The following is a 16,903-nucleotide window of genomic DNA, read 5'->3' as shown; positions in this document are numbered from 1 at the left end:
AGTTGAAACAGACTCTGTGGTCGAGGTCATTAGGAGTTAATTTAACGTTTGTCGTGTTGTTATTTCTGTAAACGTGTTGCTTCAAACGTGTCAGAAACACTTTAACACATTTTTGTGGCCGTCAAGGTGACATCCTTGTTCTTAATCCCAGCTAAACTTTTATTATTTTTCCAACCGGGGAAACAGGCGTTAATTTGAGTGTCTGAAACAAATTCGTAGATGTGCATTGATTCAAAGCTCTAAGACCAGACTGACTGAATGATTAGGTAACTTATATTTTCCTGTTATCAGATTTTTCTGGACAGTATGATGACAGAAGGAAACTCTTGATTTTTTTTAAATTAGTTTTGTTGTCTTATTAGATGGGATAACTCTGTAGTATTAAAGCTGTGACCTGGTCAGTCTCTACGGTCTTCCTTCAAGCTCTCTTGGCTAACTAACTGCTAATTAGCTTTATCTAACTCTACTCTGTCTGCTTTTACTGCACTAAAACGTCTGGCACACCATCTGACGTCAGCACTGTTCAGTCCCTCACATTCAAAACACTATTTACACCTTTTTACACAAAATGATTGAATAGTGCTCAAACTAACACTGTGACAGGGACAGATTGTGAAACATGTTTTTGAGATCAGACACACTGGTTTGAGTGCAAAGTGTTTAAAAACTGAGGGCGTCAGCGTTGAGTTCAGGAATTAGTCGCCTCCCTGCTGCGGTGAAGGTGACCTGTGCAGAATGGCTTCCTATTTGGGAACGGCCTCAGTGTGGGTTGGTTGTGGTATGGCTTCTGTATCCTCAGCATGGTGTGCATCCCTCGTTCTCCACCACTTGACTCTAAAATCACCAAACCTCTGGACCTTTTTTCAAACAAATAAAAGGTGGTGGAGACATTGAGATGCCGGGGCAGGAGTTGTGCTCTGTTTTAGCTGTAGACGGTTGTGGCGGTGGTGTAAAATGGCCGTGGGTGTCTGGTTTATAAGCAGGTCGTAGGTCACTAACTGTGTCCGGGTATTTCTTCCTTTGCTGCCACCTGCTGGCGACCCTTCCAGACATGGCTGTGTTCAACGAGAGGCTGAGAATCCTAACGGTAGGAGGTACGAGAAACCACAAGGCTGGTGTGTCACTGCCCAGTGCTGTGAAGCCAGTAGTTTCATCTTTAGTGAAATGTTTTAGTGTGCACGTCACGTCTACAGGAAGTCAGGAATCTGTTTCTGACATCCTGATTTCTTGTAACGTTCGCTGCACCAGAGAATGGGAAAGAAAAGAGATATTTAATTTGGTTCACTGTCTTTGCTTTTATCAAACTTGTTTCTACAGTTAATGAAGGTAACCTCCAATATCTTTGGACTTTGGGGAACCACAGTCACCACTGCCAAGCTGCTTTTTCATAATATTAAAAACTACTCAACATTAAAATAAGGACATGAAAAATAGACTACACAGACGATTTATGTTGTTTTTACAAATGTGTACAAATATTAATTTGGCATACATAACTTCAACATTTATTTTATCAGAACATTTTTCAGAAGTCTGTGTTGTCATTATTATACAATAAGAAACTGATCCAGGGACGCACTGATGCAACAACACAGAATACAGTATACTACACTGTATTTATTTAAAGCTATAGTGCGCAGTTTCTGTCTCCCCCATGAGGAATTCTAAGTAATGACAACAAAACTGTTGGCGCAGCCACATGATACAAGCCATACGTTATCACGCATTACCCCCACCACTCCTCCACTAATAATAGCCAAGGTGGCCACGGAGAATTAAAAAAACATGGACTCCTCAGAAGAGGTAATTATCTTCGCTTGATTTCCTGAGCGCAAATGTCGCCGGACGACATTAGTTTCTGAACATAGCCATACTGAGAAATACAGAGAGAGTTGTGTGGAGCTGATAGTCTGAATTAGCTTCGTATCAACTCATTTGGCAATGGCCTGAATGTAACAGACGTTCTAAAATAAAAACGTTACGCACTAAAGCTTTAATATGGATCAGTGACATCATGGCGGAGATCATCATATCATGGCCCGATATCATCAATATCACTTCCGATACCAATCAGTGCATTCCTAAATTGATCATGTGCTGGTAAATGGAAATGTCTCTGCAGCAGGAATATAAGAACTGATGTATTGATAAGTAACTTAAACAAAAAAAATCAAATCATGTACATTAAAGTATTTTATTTAACCGGGAAAGCTTCGACAAGTTTTAAAAGTCTCCTAGCTGAGACAGACAGCAAGTTATAGGCAAACAAGATCACAAAATCATTTCTAATACAACTATATAAAAGATTTCATCCTAAAACAACTGAAACTGCACCTTAAAACAACCCAGGAGCTGTTACCTCTGATGTATTCATAACATGAGACAAACACATGATGATTCTAAAATACCCCAAAACATCTTCAACCCGAGGAGAGTGCACAAAAGTTTTCAATTCAACAGACTCACTGTTCTTTACTCCTGTGGAAAGATTGTGTTTATTTGATATCAGACAGTGAACCACAGTGAAATATCCATTTGATGCCTCAGTACACAGGAAACATTCAGAGGAAATTCACACAATTTTCAAAACATAACCAGTTAAATGTACAGCATGAAGAATTGTTGATGCCTCAGTCCCTCCTGAATGTCTCCTGTGTTCGGTTAGTTAGCTTTGTTAGCTTCTAGCTGCTGCTAGCTCCCTGCTCCGTCCAGTAAACAGTAGAACAGTTTGTAGAGTCCTCTGATAGATGAGTTATCTCTCAGAAAAGAGTTCACTAGGTGACGTCAGGAAATGATTCTAAACTGTAGCCACAAAAGGATGAAAGTTGAGGTTCAGGTAAAACATTCTGCGCTTAACACTTCTAACATGTTCTAGACCTGAAGGCAAATAAATCATAAAGCCATAATACTGCATTCATTATTTCCACTGAACAATATTCACGTTTAGTATTTTAATTTTTGTGTTGGCAAGAAGGAGCGGCACTTTTAAATTGTAACAGACACATTTTATGCACCAAAAATAACTGCAAGATCTATGGAAAAAAAAAAAAAAATAGATGTGTGTGTGTGTGTATATCTATCTATCTATCTATCTATCTATCTATCTATCTTTCTATATATATATATATATATATATATATATATATATATATATATATATATATATATATATATATATATATATGATGACACAATCTACTGTATGTAATTCCAAGGTGCATACACCACAAAATGTTATAAAATGAAGAATAAACCAAAAATAAGTTGTTATGACTAGAGCGAACCACAACGATTAATCAGTTAGTATAACCCCAACTATTTTGATAATCGATTTGAGTCATTTTCAAAGAAAGAAAAGTCCAAATTCTTTGACTCCAGCTTCATAAATGTGAATATTTTCTAGTTTCTTGACTCCTATGAATTTAAACTAAATGTCTTTTGAGTTGTGGACAGAACAAGTAAAGACATTTTAGGACTTTATGTTGGGCTTTGTGAAACGCTGACATTTTTTACTTTTTACTGACATTTTTAAGACCAAACAACTCATCGATTAATCAAGGAAATAATCGACAGATTAATCAACAATCCAAATAATGGTTTGTTGCAACCCTAGTTATGGCGAAATATCTCTGTCCTTGACGTCAGGAGGAGAATTGAATTAATGAGTGCTGTTATTACAGTTTCAGCAGCTCTTCAGTTACTTTAAAACGCATTTTGTGGCCATAAGTTTGAAAATAATTTTCTCCACGTCCCGTCACTGCAACACTGACTGAAATGTTCCTCTTAGTGCTGAATTTCCCACAGGTGTATTTCATTCTAAAAAATGTCAGTGCTTAGTTATAGTGGAAAACAATTGTGATAAATAAAGTGAAAGAAAAATGTTACTGCCAAAATATAGAAATATTTCAATAAGAATATTTGCTATTTCTGTATTTTGTCCAGAACACAACAAAAAAACCTCTCTAATCACAATTTGGTTTGGGTGAAAAACAATATAAAATGAATTAAAAGCAAGTGGAAAATGTTCAGCCTTTGTTATTTAGCAGTGGTAGCTTGTATGATGTTTCTGGATTTCTTTCTTACTTTAATCTCTTTCAGCTCTTTTCTCTGTTTTCTGTTTTGCTCCCATATTACGGGCTTTTCTGCAGTTGTGTTTCTGTTGTGTCTCTCAGTGTGTTTTATAAACTAGGAAGATATCAGCTGTTACTAACAGAACTGTAGTTCTAATATAGTGTGATGCTCTATACATCATCTGGCAGCCTCCAGAGAACTGACAGTGTTATCAGTCAGACTTAACTCCTGCAGAAGATGTTATTGTTTTCAGCTCAGGGCTGAACTCATTGCCAGCTCATGTCAGCGTCAATGACGCATATTAAAGCAGTTGGACTTTTTTTGGCATGCCAACAGTAGAAATGTGGTGCTGAGCCCTGCAGCTGTGAATCTGTCCTCATGTGAAACTACAGTAAATTATGTGTTGTGTTTCAGAGTCAGACTTCCTGTCACAGTTTAGTGTCGGCTGCAGACGGAGGGGTAAACATCAGAAACCTGTCAGTTTGTGTCTGTAGAGCTGTTTGCTAAAACATGTTTTCACAGAGAAGAAGAGTGTCGTCCAGTATTATATTTCCTCTCCTCCCTGACTGCCTCCCCCCTCGCTGGAGGAGGCAAGGAAAGGTAGTGAGGAAAGTGAATGAGAGGCTGAGCAGTGACCCGTCTTCCTGCTGTCTTCAGAGAGACTCTGCTGCTTGATTGGCCAGCTTGGCTGTCAGTCGTGTGATTGGTTTGTGACTGCAGTGCTTCTGAGTTCTATAACCAGTGTCGGCTCACTGATTGGCTGAATGAGCTGTCAGTCTGCCCAGTTCAGCCCTCTTTGGCAGTTTTGAGTTAGAAAACGTTAAAGGTGGTCTCGTGGGATTTAAAGATCATTTAAAGTACATGGAGGGATTCCCCCCCCCCCCAACACGCACACACAAAAATACCTTCTACTTTCTCTCTCCATCTTTCCTCTCTCCTCCATAACACATTCTCTACTAACTGTCCCATCATCAGTTTGAAGTTACAAAATAACCCATAACCCCAACCCCAGCATGTTACTCATCTTCATCACGCTGTCATGAACATGATTATTATTCTATTAATTTCAGTACTGTCAAAAACTGTAAAGCTCTACAAATGTCATTGTAACCTGTTAAAAACAATACATATAAATCCATGCCACAATAAAAAAGGGAAACTTTAAATTAGGTTATTTTACAGCAAAAAAAAAAAGAGATCTTGTCAGAGCTCTCTGCAGGACAAACGCTAAATATCCTTTTAATATATCTTTGACATTTTTCTTGTTAATTATACAACAACCATGGGCATGATTTAGGTATACCCCTACCACTTATCTGATTACCCAAAATTGTCCCCACCCCTAATTTAATATTAATTGCATATGCACCTCCAGTTATTGTGACTTGTAAAAAGTTTGGACTGCAGTGTGGGGTCTTTCCTCCGCTGGCTCTGTGTTGCTGTGTGTGCTTCCCACTGAAAAGCTTGGGGAATTGGCTGGGAACTACACTTAATAATCGGAGGTGGTGAAGTTAACATTTGTGTGGACAATAAGCCACACAACGGTGAGATTTAGGCCTGTTTTCTGTTAGTTTCGGTTTTCCACCTCTGATAAAGAGCAACGTTCAGCCACTTCTCTAAACTTTGTCTCGTCAGAGAGAGTCCCAAACAGGGTCCTGTGTCTGTCAGACTAATGTCAGCAGAGCAATAACATAAAGCACAGCGGACTGTAGGACAGGTGGATTTCTTCTTTTTTTTTTTTTTTTTTTCGATAGTGACTTTATTCTCATTAAATTACGATTTTTTTCTTGACTTCTCAAAGAACACAAATATTGTTATGAATAAATAAATATGTATATCAGGGTTCATACGTTTTGAAAAAACCTGGAAAAGTTATGGAATATAAAAAATGCAAATTCCAGGCCTGGAAATGTTTTGGAAACATAAAAAGACCCAGAAAGTTTTGGAACAGTCATGGATTTTTTTCTTTTCTTTTTTTTTTAACACAACATAATAATATGTGATTAATAAATGTATTTTCACGTCGTCCTAACCTCAACGTTCTATTCAGGGCGCGTTATTACAAATCCCACTATGAACCACATAAATTGTCATTCATTTTATTGTTAAACCTCTGAGGGTAAACTTTAACACTGATTTTTATTCTTATTGTATAATGTCGACTGACATTTTCAGAAATACATAGTCATGGAAAATTGCCGAAAAGTCATGAAAAAGTATTGGTTAAAATGCGTATGAACCCTGGTATATGTAAACAATTAAAAAAAAAAAAAAAGCATGAGCTATTACACTCCAGGAGTTTATAAATGAATGAAATAATAATTAATGTGAACAGGTGCCACATGCACATTAATGATGTTACTTCCCCAAACAAAAGACGCAAAAGAGGAGGGAAGAGCCTTACAAATACAAATTCAGCAGAATGCAGGAAATGAAGTGTTTGATGCTCGACATTTCCTGGGGTAGGAGGACCCACAGACCCCCCCCCCCCACACACACACACACACACACTTAATTTGTGTCCAAGGAATTTTCATGAAAGTTAAAAGGTTGTTCCCTCCCTGGTCCCCAAACTACATCCACATTTGGTTCTTTAGAGTATTTGTAGCAGCAGGTGTGTGTGTGTGTGTGTGTTCATGGTGATGAAGGAAGATGTCACCCAGTGCAACAGTGTGGCTCATTGATGTGTTTTTATGGCACAGAGGAAGAAGATATATATCCGGCTGTGATACACACACACATTACTTGTTAGTAGATACATTCACTGCTGGTTTGAGTCTGAACATGAAGAAGAAATACAAAAATATAAGCAGACTGATCCTCACTCCATCCTGCTTGTTGTAAAACCACTCAAACTTCTGTTTCTGCTGCTCTGTCCTCTTCTTTCTTCTCCGCAATTTTGTCTGTCTGTGGTTTGGAACAATATCTGGCTGTTGCTGTTTATTCTCCATATTGTGTTAATAATGCATATTCATTCATTACTAACTCAAATATGCACGTTTTCATTTGCCGTAGCCTGTTTGTCTGTCTGTCCATCTCTTTGGTGTCCCCTCTGTCCGTCCTGCAACCTTTTCTCACCTCCTTCCCTGTTTTTTTTTCCCCTCCTCCCTCCCCTTCTGTCCTGTGGTGTGTCATGGGACATGTAGGCTTCTATGGTCTGGATGAGTCCGACCTGGACAAGGTGTTCCGGCTGCCCACCACCACCTTCATCGGAGGCTCAGAGAGTGCCCTGCCACTGAAGGAGATCATCCGCCGACTGGAGGTAAACACAGACACACGGGTCCATTTAAACCAGCTGTGAATATCACTGGTGAGGTTTTTGTAACCTCTAACTCGAGTCGGAGTCGGAACATTTGCGTAGAAGATGCTACCTGTACAGGTGATACTCCTCTCCCTCTGTTGGTCAGATGGCGTACTGTCAGCACATCGGTGTGGAGTTCATGTTCATCAACGACCTGGAGCAGTGTCAGTGGATCAGACAGAAGTTCGAGACTCCAGGAGTGATGCAGTTCACTCTGGAGGAGAAGAGGACACTGCTGGCCCGCATGGTCCGCTCCACCAGGTAAACACCACAACACAACACACCCCTCCATCTACCTCCATTTAGGGATGTCACCATACCAGAAATTTCAAAGTCAATACCAATAACAGTGAAATTCCACGATTCTCGAAACCCAATTCGATACCGCCGTAAAAAACAAAACAATCCCATGTACTCCTTTTTATAATGTGTATTTCAAGATGAGGATAACAAGGATAACACTTAATTTTTTTAAGTTTCAACTTTCTGTCACTGTTAGGAAGGAGGGCGTGATTAAAGTGCTGACACACCAGGAGACTTTGGGGTCACCTCACGTCTCCTGTGTCTTGGCTAAAAAGTTGCACTTGAACACACCGCAAAGGCTACAGTCGACGGCCAACTCGCACGTATCAGCAGCAGACTAGAACACTTGTAGGCGTATCTGCTGCCCCCTTCAGGTCCGGAGGAAATGCATCTCCCGGTACCTGTGCTACTGTAGAAAAATGTTTTCAGAATTTTGGCATTGACTTGATACTAAAGTATCAGTTTTCGTGACATCCCTACCTCCATCTACCACTCCTGTTGGTGATGAAGTGGATGATGATGATGATGAAATGTGTATGCACAGGTCTGTGAGGGGAGTCTGCAGAGTCTAGAGGAAGCAAAACTGTCTGTATGAACCTATGATTAAAAGTGAGCATTATCTGTTGTAATATTTTTTTTTTTGCGTGTGTGCGCAGGTTTGAGGAGTTCCTGCAGAAGAAGTGGTCTGCAGAGAAACGTTTTGGTCTGGAGGGCTGCGAGTCTCTGATCCCGGCTCTGAAAACCATCATCGATAAATCCTCTGAGAACGGGGTGGAAAACGTCATCATGGGCATGCCTCACAGGTATCGCACACTTATATGCTGTATTTACAGTGTTTTATACACACACACACACACACACTTTATATCCTCCCTGTCTCGTTGTTTGTACACTCACCACTTTCTTCTTTCAGGGGTCGTCTTAATGTTTTGGCTAACGTGATCCGTAAAGAGTTGGAACAGATTTTCTGTCAGTTTGACTCTAAACTGGAAGCTGCCGATGAGGTAATTTAACTGCTTTAGTACCATTACTGCTGTTATTACAAGTTACTGCATACAGTAAATACCGTTTATAGAGAGAACTGGACCTGCAGGCAGGTAAACTGGGGTACAAGCACCCAGGGCACTCTGACTCAGGACAACCAGATAAGCAGACTGGACTGTTCATTTAATACCTCATAAATCAAATTAATTATCACATTTATGCAAAAATTATATAAAAATCTAGTATGTTCTAGTATTCAATCTAGTATTGCCATGAATTAGTCCTGCTTAAAGGACAATTCCGGCGCAAAATGAACCTAGGGGTTAATAACGTGTGTACCGAGTCGACCGTTCTCTGGGATCTGTTTTCATGCTAATCGAATGTGCCTCTAGCTTGAAACAAGCTAGCGACGAACGCTGTGCAACCAGTAACATAGCTCAAATACAGCGTTCTTCGTTCAACTGGTCACACTACTGTCTTTATAATCTATGTTTGTAATAAACTGTCTGTACACCAATGCTTCGGTTTACATGTAGGATCCCTCATTATGCTACCGTTGAAGTGTGGTGCTATTTTGAGCCTTGTTAGTGGTGTACAAATGGCGATTTACCCTCTGTCCCGAAGGCTAGCGTATTAAGCTAATCACCGGTTTGCGCTAGCTTGTTTCAAGCTAGAGACACATTCGATTAGCATGAAAACAGATCCCAGAGAACAGTCGACTCGGTACACACATATGTTATTAACCCCTAGGTTCATTTTGCGCCGGAATTGTCCTTTAATGTTAACATTATACACAATTGTCTAAGCGGATATATAGTTTTTTTCATATTGCCTGACCCTGTGCTCCCATTACTGCTGCTGTCATGTACCACCACTACCAAAAATTATCGTTTATGTTATCTATTTATCAAAAGTAAATACTTTTGACTTGTATATTATTATTATTATTAGATTTTACTCTGAACTATCTCTCATATCAGCCTCAAACATTCTCCATTAGTTCTTAATTTGTGAACTGCCATATGTAAGTATTTTCCAATGTTACCACTATATGGGTGCACAAAGTCACATACAGACTGTATATCATAGCTTTGCCTTCTATTTGTCTTGCAGTATGTGTTGTTGAAGCTGTATATGGAAAGATTAAGGGGCATTATGGTGTTGTATCTGTGCTTGAGCCGGTCATAGTCCCAGCATTGTTGTTGGGAATCAAAACCAGCACTAATGCACTGCAGAGGACGTTTGTAATGTTATTCCAGCATAGGACGTTATTGGTCCTCTACAGTCTGTAGTGACATCTGCTGTGTTTCTCCTCCTCAGGGCTCTGGAGATGTGAAGTACCATCTGGGAATGTACCATCGTCGTATCAACCGTGTGACAGACAGGAACATCACCTTGTCTCTGATGGCGAACCCGTCTCACCTGGAAGCCGTGGACCCCGTGGTGCAGGGAAAGACCAAGGCAGAGCAGTTCTACTGTGGAGACAACGACGGCAACCGGGTGAGACTGAGACACAGCAGCAAAACACTCACACAGCAGCGTTTTACTCCAGCAGTGTGTCAACCAATAACACAGAGTTAGACACATACATTGCGATTGTTATGCATATCTCTGGCTTTAGACGGCTAACGGGCACCACAACTCTGGCAGGGACACCACAACTCGACAAAAGAACATATGATGGAAAACACACTTAATTATAATAGAATACACGGTGTAACATAAGATGGAAAATAAAACCCACTGAATGATAATAATAAAGTTAAAAATATTTAAATCAGTATCCATATTTGCAGCATGCACATATACTGTACATCAATAAACACTGCAGCAGTATCAAAAGGGCTCCATTGTCTTCTACTCTGTTTCTTATCGTTTCTACATCAGTGGTGGAGATTTAATTTGATAAGACGAAAATTCTGAAAGTATTTGGCCTCGAGTGCACTCTCAAAATATTGGTGCCCAGATCTTTGAGGCTATAAATAAACAACAGAACCTACTTTTCTGACACAGACTCAGCACGGGTCTTGATTACATCGAAATAAGCAATTTTTTCAGCTACCACAGAACGTCTTCCAGAGGGTGTGACCTAACCGTGGAATAAGAACCCATAATGTGTTTCTTAGAATGATGTGTCTAAAGAATGATGACACAGATCTGTTGTGTTTGGGACATTTTACACAGACTCTGTTTCTAAATGAGCTTTGACATTTCTGAATCACTTACCTGCTGACAGATATTCTGATGCCGACATATCTGTGGTAAGATCAGCAGCAATTATAAATGAGTTGGGCTTCAGACTCTACAAACTGCGCTCCAGGCATTTTATCATGGGGCAAAACAAAATTAAAAGCCTTAAAAGAAGCTCTCTATGATATAAGATCATGCAGCAAAACACTGACCAAAGGATGACTCTACCACAAAAAACACTGAATGGCAGGTCTTACTTACTACACTTAAACTCCTGGATTCATTTTCTCATCCGAAGCTGAAGCAACGCGCTCACAACAACACACACTTTGAGTTATTTTGACGCAGCAGCATGCTGTTTGTGTGTTCAGGTGATGTCCATCCTGCTCCACGGAGACGCAGCGTTCGCAGGTCAGGGTATCGTCTACGAAACCTTCCACCTGTCTGACCTGCCGTCGTACACCACGCACGGCACCATTCACGTCGTCGCCAACAACCAGGTAACGCACACAAGCATAAAACACGCGCGCACGGTGATGAACAGTCTGACAGATGACTGAGCTGGAACCTCTCGTCTCTAGATCGGCTTCACCACAGATCCTCGCATGGCTCGCTCGTCTCCGTACCCGACCGACGTGGCCCGGGTCGTCAACGCTCCCATCTTCCACGTCAACGCCGATGACCCCGAGGCCGTCATCTACGTCTGTAAGGTGGCTGCTGAGTGGAGGGCCACGTTCCACAAAGACGTGGTGGTCGACCTGGTAAGTTTTCATCCGTCATGTTGTGGTTCATACTCTACAGCGGCGTGTGACTGTAAGACTGTAAGACACTTTGTGTGTGTGTGTAGGTGTGTTACCGTCGGATGGGTCACAACGAGATGGACGAGCCGATGTTCACTCAGCCGCTGATGTACAAACAGATCAAAAAGCAGAAGCCGGTTCTGCAGAAATATGCCGAGAAACTGATCGCAGAGGGAGCAGTGAGCCGGCAGGAGTACGAGGTAACGACACACGTCTTCTTATTCTTGAGTTAGCCTTTTCCTGAGTTTCCCAGGATGCCACATTTCAGAGTAAGAGCAGGAACATTTTGCTTCCAGCTGTTGGTTTCACTGCAGTTGAAAGTGAAACATTTCATCAAAGAGCAGCAAGACCTTAAGTTCATGACAACCACATCTTGTTTGTATTTACTGTTGTAAACACTGATGTTTGAATGGATGTAACTGTTCGGTCTCTTGACTGCTGCTCTTTTCTTTTTTTTTTATCTGGACTAGTTGGGACATCACACTACATTACACCTTAATAAACATTGTAAGAAATGGCTGTCCCTTGTCCTGTTACTACAACTGTTAGTGTATAAAGCTGGACACAAGTTCTGTGTTTGACAACTCAGCGATGTTCAGCAGTTCACATTCCACCACGATAGTTCCCGGGATATCGGAAAGTCTTAAAATGGCTCCTTGTTTGTACGGTGCACAGAGTGACGTTCATGTTTGTCCAGTCTAGTTATGTAGCATTCTGGAAAATGAAATATTGTTGTGAAGACTGAGTGAACTCTCTGTCTCTTTCTTTTTGATATCTGTGTCTGTGTTTGCAGGAGGAGATTGCCAAATATGATAAGATCTGTGAGGAGGCGTACAATCGCTCTAAAGATGAGAAGATCCTCCACATCAAGCACTGGCTGGACTCCCCCTGGCCTGGTGAGGGAGGAGAAAGATGGATGTGTTTATGTCACTGCGTTTACTGGGATGTATGTTTGTGGAGTTTAATTATAGAAGATTCAGAACAGGATGTAAAAACTGAAAACAAACCTGAATAGTTCATCCCAGGTAAAGTCTCGTTAGTGTTGAGATCTGGAGCCTGTTTCACTGATTCTGCATTGTGAAATCATTTCCTCTCAGATTATTTGTGAACATGTTTTACTCATCGAAACAAACACCGTACTTGCAAGTTATTTCTGAGCATGTGAGAGCCCTGAAGGACGGTGTGTAAGCAGTGCTCACAGGTCCCTGGTCTCAGGTCCGGGTGCGGATCTGGTCTCACTTCCTGGTTCTCTGTCAGGTTGTTGACGTGTTGAACTGTCATCGTCTTCAGGTTTTTTCACCCTGGACGGACAGCCAAAGTCCATGAGCTGCCCCTCCACCGGTCTGACTGAAGAAAACCTGAACCACATCGGAGTTGTGGCCTCGTCCGTCCCAGTGGAGGACTTCACCATCCACGGAGGTATCAGTATTAACAGCATTTTAACCAGATATCTGTCTCGTCCATTTCACTTTCTTCAGAGAAATTACAGATTAATTACCAAACAACTCATAAGGACCTTAAATTTCAGTATTTACTTTCCCCAAAACTTTATTTTCTGACATTTCCACACACAAAAAACATGAGCAATCTCTGTGAAATGAACCAAACTCTCCAAAATTTCTGACCCCTGTGTAATAAAAAAACAAATCATATTTTTCTTGGAGAATTCCCTCCACGTCCCTGAATCAGTGGATCAGCTGTCATGTTTTTAAACACTTACACCACCAATTTGCCACCCATTGTATTTAGGTATACAGGACAAATTATTTCCAAATGTTCTCTACAATAACACAAAGATATAAAACCTGATGTAAAAAAGAAAGTTTGCTCCTGACAACTTGCTTTTTATAATCAGTTAATCATATAAAATCATATAAACGGTGACAGAAGATGCATCCTGATTGGATTCAGTCACTCGGCGTATTTGAGCGTTATTTGTTGTTTTCAGGTCTGAGTCGTATCCTGAAGAGCCGAGCCGAGATGGTTCGTAACCGGACGGTGGACTGGGCTCTGGGGGAGTACATGGCCTTCGGATCGCTGCTGAAGGAGGGAATTCACATCCGACTGTCAGGACAGGACGTGGAGCGTGGCACGTTCAGGTAAACAACCCATGACTTTAGTTGTGTCCATTGTCTCCGGTTCTGCCTTTGTACTGCATCATGAACGTTCATATTTTAGTTACATTGGTATTTTCAAAATCCTGCAGTGTTCCCAGTGTCGAGCTTTTAAGCTGCAGCGACCAAACACTGCATCGCTGTATTTTCCTCCGTGGTGTATTTGCTCAGAAATGTTTGTGCGGTCGGTTCTCCATCAGATTGTTTACCGTTGCTTCCTTGACTTCTAAATTCAGCAGCAGGAGCGCAGAGCCGGCAGCCTTTTGTTTCCACCACGACAAACGATATTGGCTTGGTTTCTCGTTTTTACAGGATCCTTTTTTTTATTATTAGTACATATTTTCTTGTTATTACTACTATTATTATTCCATTTTAACAAGAAACGTTATCTTATGTAACAAAATCTAACTTTTGTATTATTAACATGAATCTGAAGTAACTAAAGCTGTCACAGTGGATAGTGAAGCAAAGGTATAAAGTAGCAGAATACCCAAATACTCAAATAAAGTACCTCAAAATAGGCTCATTATGGCGTTATAGGTTTGTTTGTTGTTAATTTGAAAAGATCAAGAGATTGTAGCAAAATGTTGTGATTTGTAAAACACAGTGGAAAACCTGGGAGAGCGTGCGCCCCGTGTACGGAGGCTCAGTCCTCGTCGCAGCAGCCGAGGGTTCAATTCCAACATGCGGCCCTTTGCTGCATGTCATTCCCCCTCTCGCTCCCCTTTCATGCCCAAAACTGTACTATCAAATAAAGGCCTAAAATGCCAATCTTTAAGTTCACATAGTGGGAAAAGATCTCAGAGACTAAAGCTGTTTGTCCTCTTCCAGCCACCGTCATCATGTCCTCCATGACCAGAACGTGGATAAGAGGACCTGCATTCCCATGAACCACCTCTCTCCGGACCAGGCGCCGTACACCGTCTGCAACAGCTCGCTGTCCGAGTATGGAGTACTCGGTGAGTCCATCACTCTGCTGCTGCTGCTTCTGTTTCTTCTGAACTGCAGATAAACGTCATCTATTTTTGTTCTGTAGACTTTGAGTTGGTTTCTTCTAATCTCAAGTGCTAATGTTCTGTCTGTCTGCAGGCTTTGAGTTGGGCTTTGCGATGGCGAGTCCCAACGCTCTGATCCTGTGGGAGGCTCAGTTCGGAGACTTCCACAACACGGCTCAGTGCATCATCGATCAGTTCATCTGTCCCGGTCAGGCCAAGTGGGTCAGACAGAACGGCATCGTGCTGCTGCTGCCGCACGGCATGGAGGGCATGGTGAGGAAACACACACACACACACACACACACACACACACACACACACACACACACACACACAGCTGTGTTTCTAGGGTATCACATTATATCTCGGACTATATAACTATCTCTGACTTTATTAAGACATAATAATAATAATAATATTGAATGTTATTTATGAAGTGATTCACACAACCAGGATTAAAAATGATTTATGAATGTATAAGACGAGGAAGCTTTTAAACTTCTTTTAAAACCGTCAGAATCAGGCTTATTGCCAGTTTTTCACATAGAAGTACTATGACTTCGAAAGTCAAGAATCTTTAAAAGTACAGGAAAAAAAAAAGTAAATATATCTGTTATTAAAATGAAAAGAGCAGTACAGCGTTTGAACTCAAAAGGACGGAGTCTGTGTCTGAAATAACGAATGAAAGACATTTGATCTTTGAGCAAAGTGTAAAGAAAGATAGCTGACGACATTGTCGAATTGTGTGATGGAATACAGTTTTCTTGACGTCTATAAAATACAAAGATAAAGTTGTAATATTTGTACTCGATTTAAATCAAAGTATCCTCGTTCCAGTGACTCAGTGATAGGAACAGCTCCACCTGGTGGAGATGTAAGAGGAGTGCATTCACTTGTTTGAGGTTGTTTAATAATTTAAGTGTGACTGACTGTTTTCCGTTTGTGTGTCTGCAGGGCCCAGAACATTCTTCAGCTCGTCCAGAGAGATTCCTCCAGATGTGCAACGATGACCCCGACGTCATGCCGGTAAAACTCCAGCTGTTTTGGCTTCTGAGCACTTTGTAATAACAAATCGCTTTTCTACCAATTAGAGCAGGAAACACCCACATCCAGACGTCAGGTTATTTTTTAAAGTTAGGGTCCGCACAAGGAAAACAGTCAGCTCCTCAATATATTGCTCCTCTGTAAGGAGATGAACAGTTCACTGTTTAGAAGAGCGTGTGACTTTTTCATATTTTATACCTTATCGTTTAACCTACAATGTCATTTATCTTGGGATCTGCACTGTAGGTTGAAAATAATCGCCTGGCCTAATTTATTCATGCCGGTATGTTGGATTTGTCCGACCTACTGTATATTCTAAGAATGCTTTATTCTTAATGTTGCCACTGGACATCATTATTTTATTGTTAGTAGTATTTGTTTGAATTATTCAGGGTTTTATTTTTATTCTATCTGGATTCAGATCAGATCACAATCACAATATCAATATCAGTTTTATTAGATTTCTAAGGGCAGCATTGATAAACCTTTTTCACTAATCTTTTTCTTCTAATGGTTCTTATCATTTTCTCTGTTAACATTCCTCAGAAAACCACACTAGGAACAGGAAGCCGACACAGCCATCTAAAACTAATTCTTCTTTTTCTCTCAGCCACTCTCAGAGGACTTTGCGGTGCGTCAGCTCTACGACTGTAACTGGATCGTGGTGAACTGTTCCAACCCTGGAAACTACTTCCATGTTCTCAGACGCCAGATCCTCCTCCCATACAGGAAGCCTGTGAGAGACAGACACACACACACACACACACACACTTTATTTTCCAAATGAAGATAAATGAAAATGAAACAAGACACATAATCTACAATGGAATGCTAATAAGAATAATAATACTGGTGTCATACAATCCGGTATTTACTTTGTAACTAAGTGCATTTACTAGTGTAGTACTGTACTTAAGTACAATTTTGAGTTGCTTGTACTTTACTTGAGTATTTCCATTTTCTGCTACTTAATACTTCTACTTCACTACATCTCAGAGGGGAATATTTTACTTTTCACTACACTAACATTTTAGCTTTAGAGCTACGGTAGGTAGAAAGCAAAAAATGCCAGAATTCCAAGTAGAGTGAGACCTCTTCCTG

General features: G+C 40.7%; 1 protein-coding gene across 4 annotated transcripts in view; it reads left to right on the top strand.

Moving 5' to 3' along the window:
* The window catches only part of ogdha (oxoglutarate dehydrogenase a), a 39,730-nt gene that overhangs the window by 18,118 nt on the left and 4,709 nt on the right, over positions 1-16,903 (top strand). For 2 of the 4 annotated variants that reach the window (XM_078250436.1, XM_078250437.1), the window contains exons 5-20: positions 1,050-1,094; positions 7,218-7,333; positions 7,479-7,633; positions 8,332-8,478; positions 8,589-8,679; positions 9,980-10,159; positions 11,221-11,349; positions 11,431-11,610; positions 11,697-11,849; positions 12,443-12,545; positions 12,940-13,068; positions 13,598-13,748; positions 14,595-14,722; positions 14,853-15,031; positions 15,713-15,784; positions 16,413-16,538. In XM_078250436.1, the coding sequence (XP_078106562.1) occupies positions 1,050-1,094; positions 7,218-7,333; positions 7,479-7,633; positions 8,332-8,478; positions 8,589-8,679; positions 9,980-10,159; positions 11,221-11,349; positions 11,431-11,610; positions 11,697-11,849; positions 12,443-12,545; positions 12,940-13,068; positions 13,598-13,748; positions 14,595-14,722; positions 14,853-15,031; positions 15,713-15,784; positions 16,413-16,538 (2,084 nt within the window). The remainder of the gene's footprint in view (positions 1-1,049; positions 1,095-7,217; positions 7,334-7,478; positions 7,634-8,331; positions 8,479-8,588; positions 8,680-9,979; positions 10,160-11,220; positions 11,350-11,430; positions 11,611-11,696; positions 11,850-12,442; positions 12,546-12,939; positions 13,069-13,597; positions 13,749-14,594; positions 14,723-14,852; positions 15,032-15,712; positions 15,785-16,412; positions 16,539-16,903) is intronic. The other 2 variants (XM_078250438.1, XM_078250439.1) reach the window with 1 other exon arrangement.

Source organism: Sander vitreus, chromosome 5, assembly GCF_031162955.1.
Source record: "Sander vitreus isolate 19-12246 chromosome 5, sanVit1, whole genome shotgun sequence".
Taxonomy (NCBI): Eukaryota; Metazoa; Chordata; class Actinopteri; order Perciformes; family Percidae; genus Sander; species Sander vitreus.
Note: the sequence above shows the minus strand (reverse complement) of the source record. Positions and strands in the feature narration are given on the sequence as shown.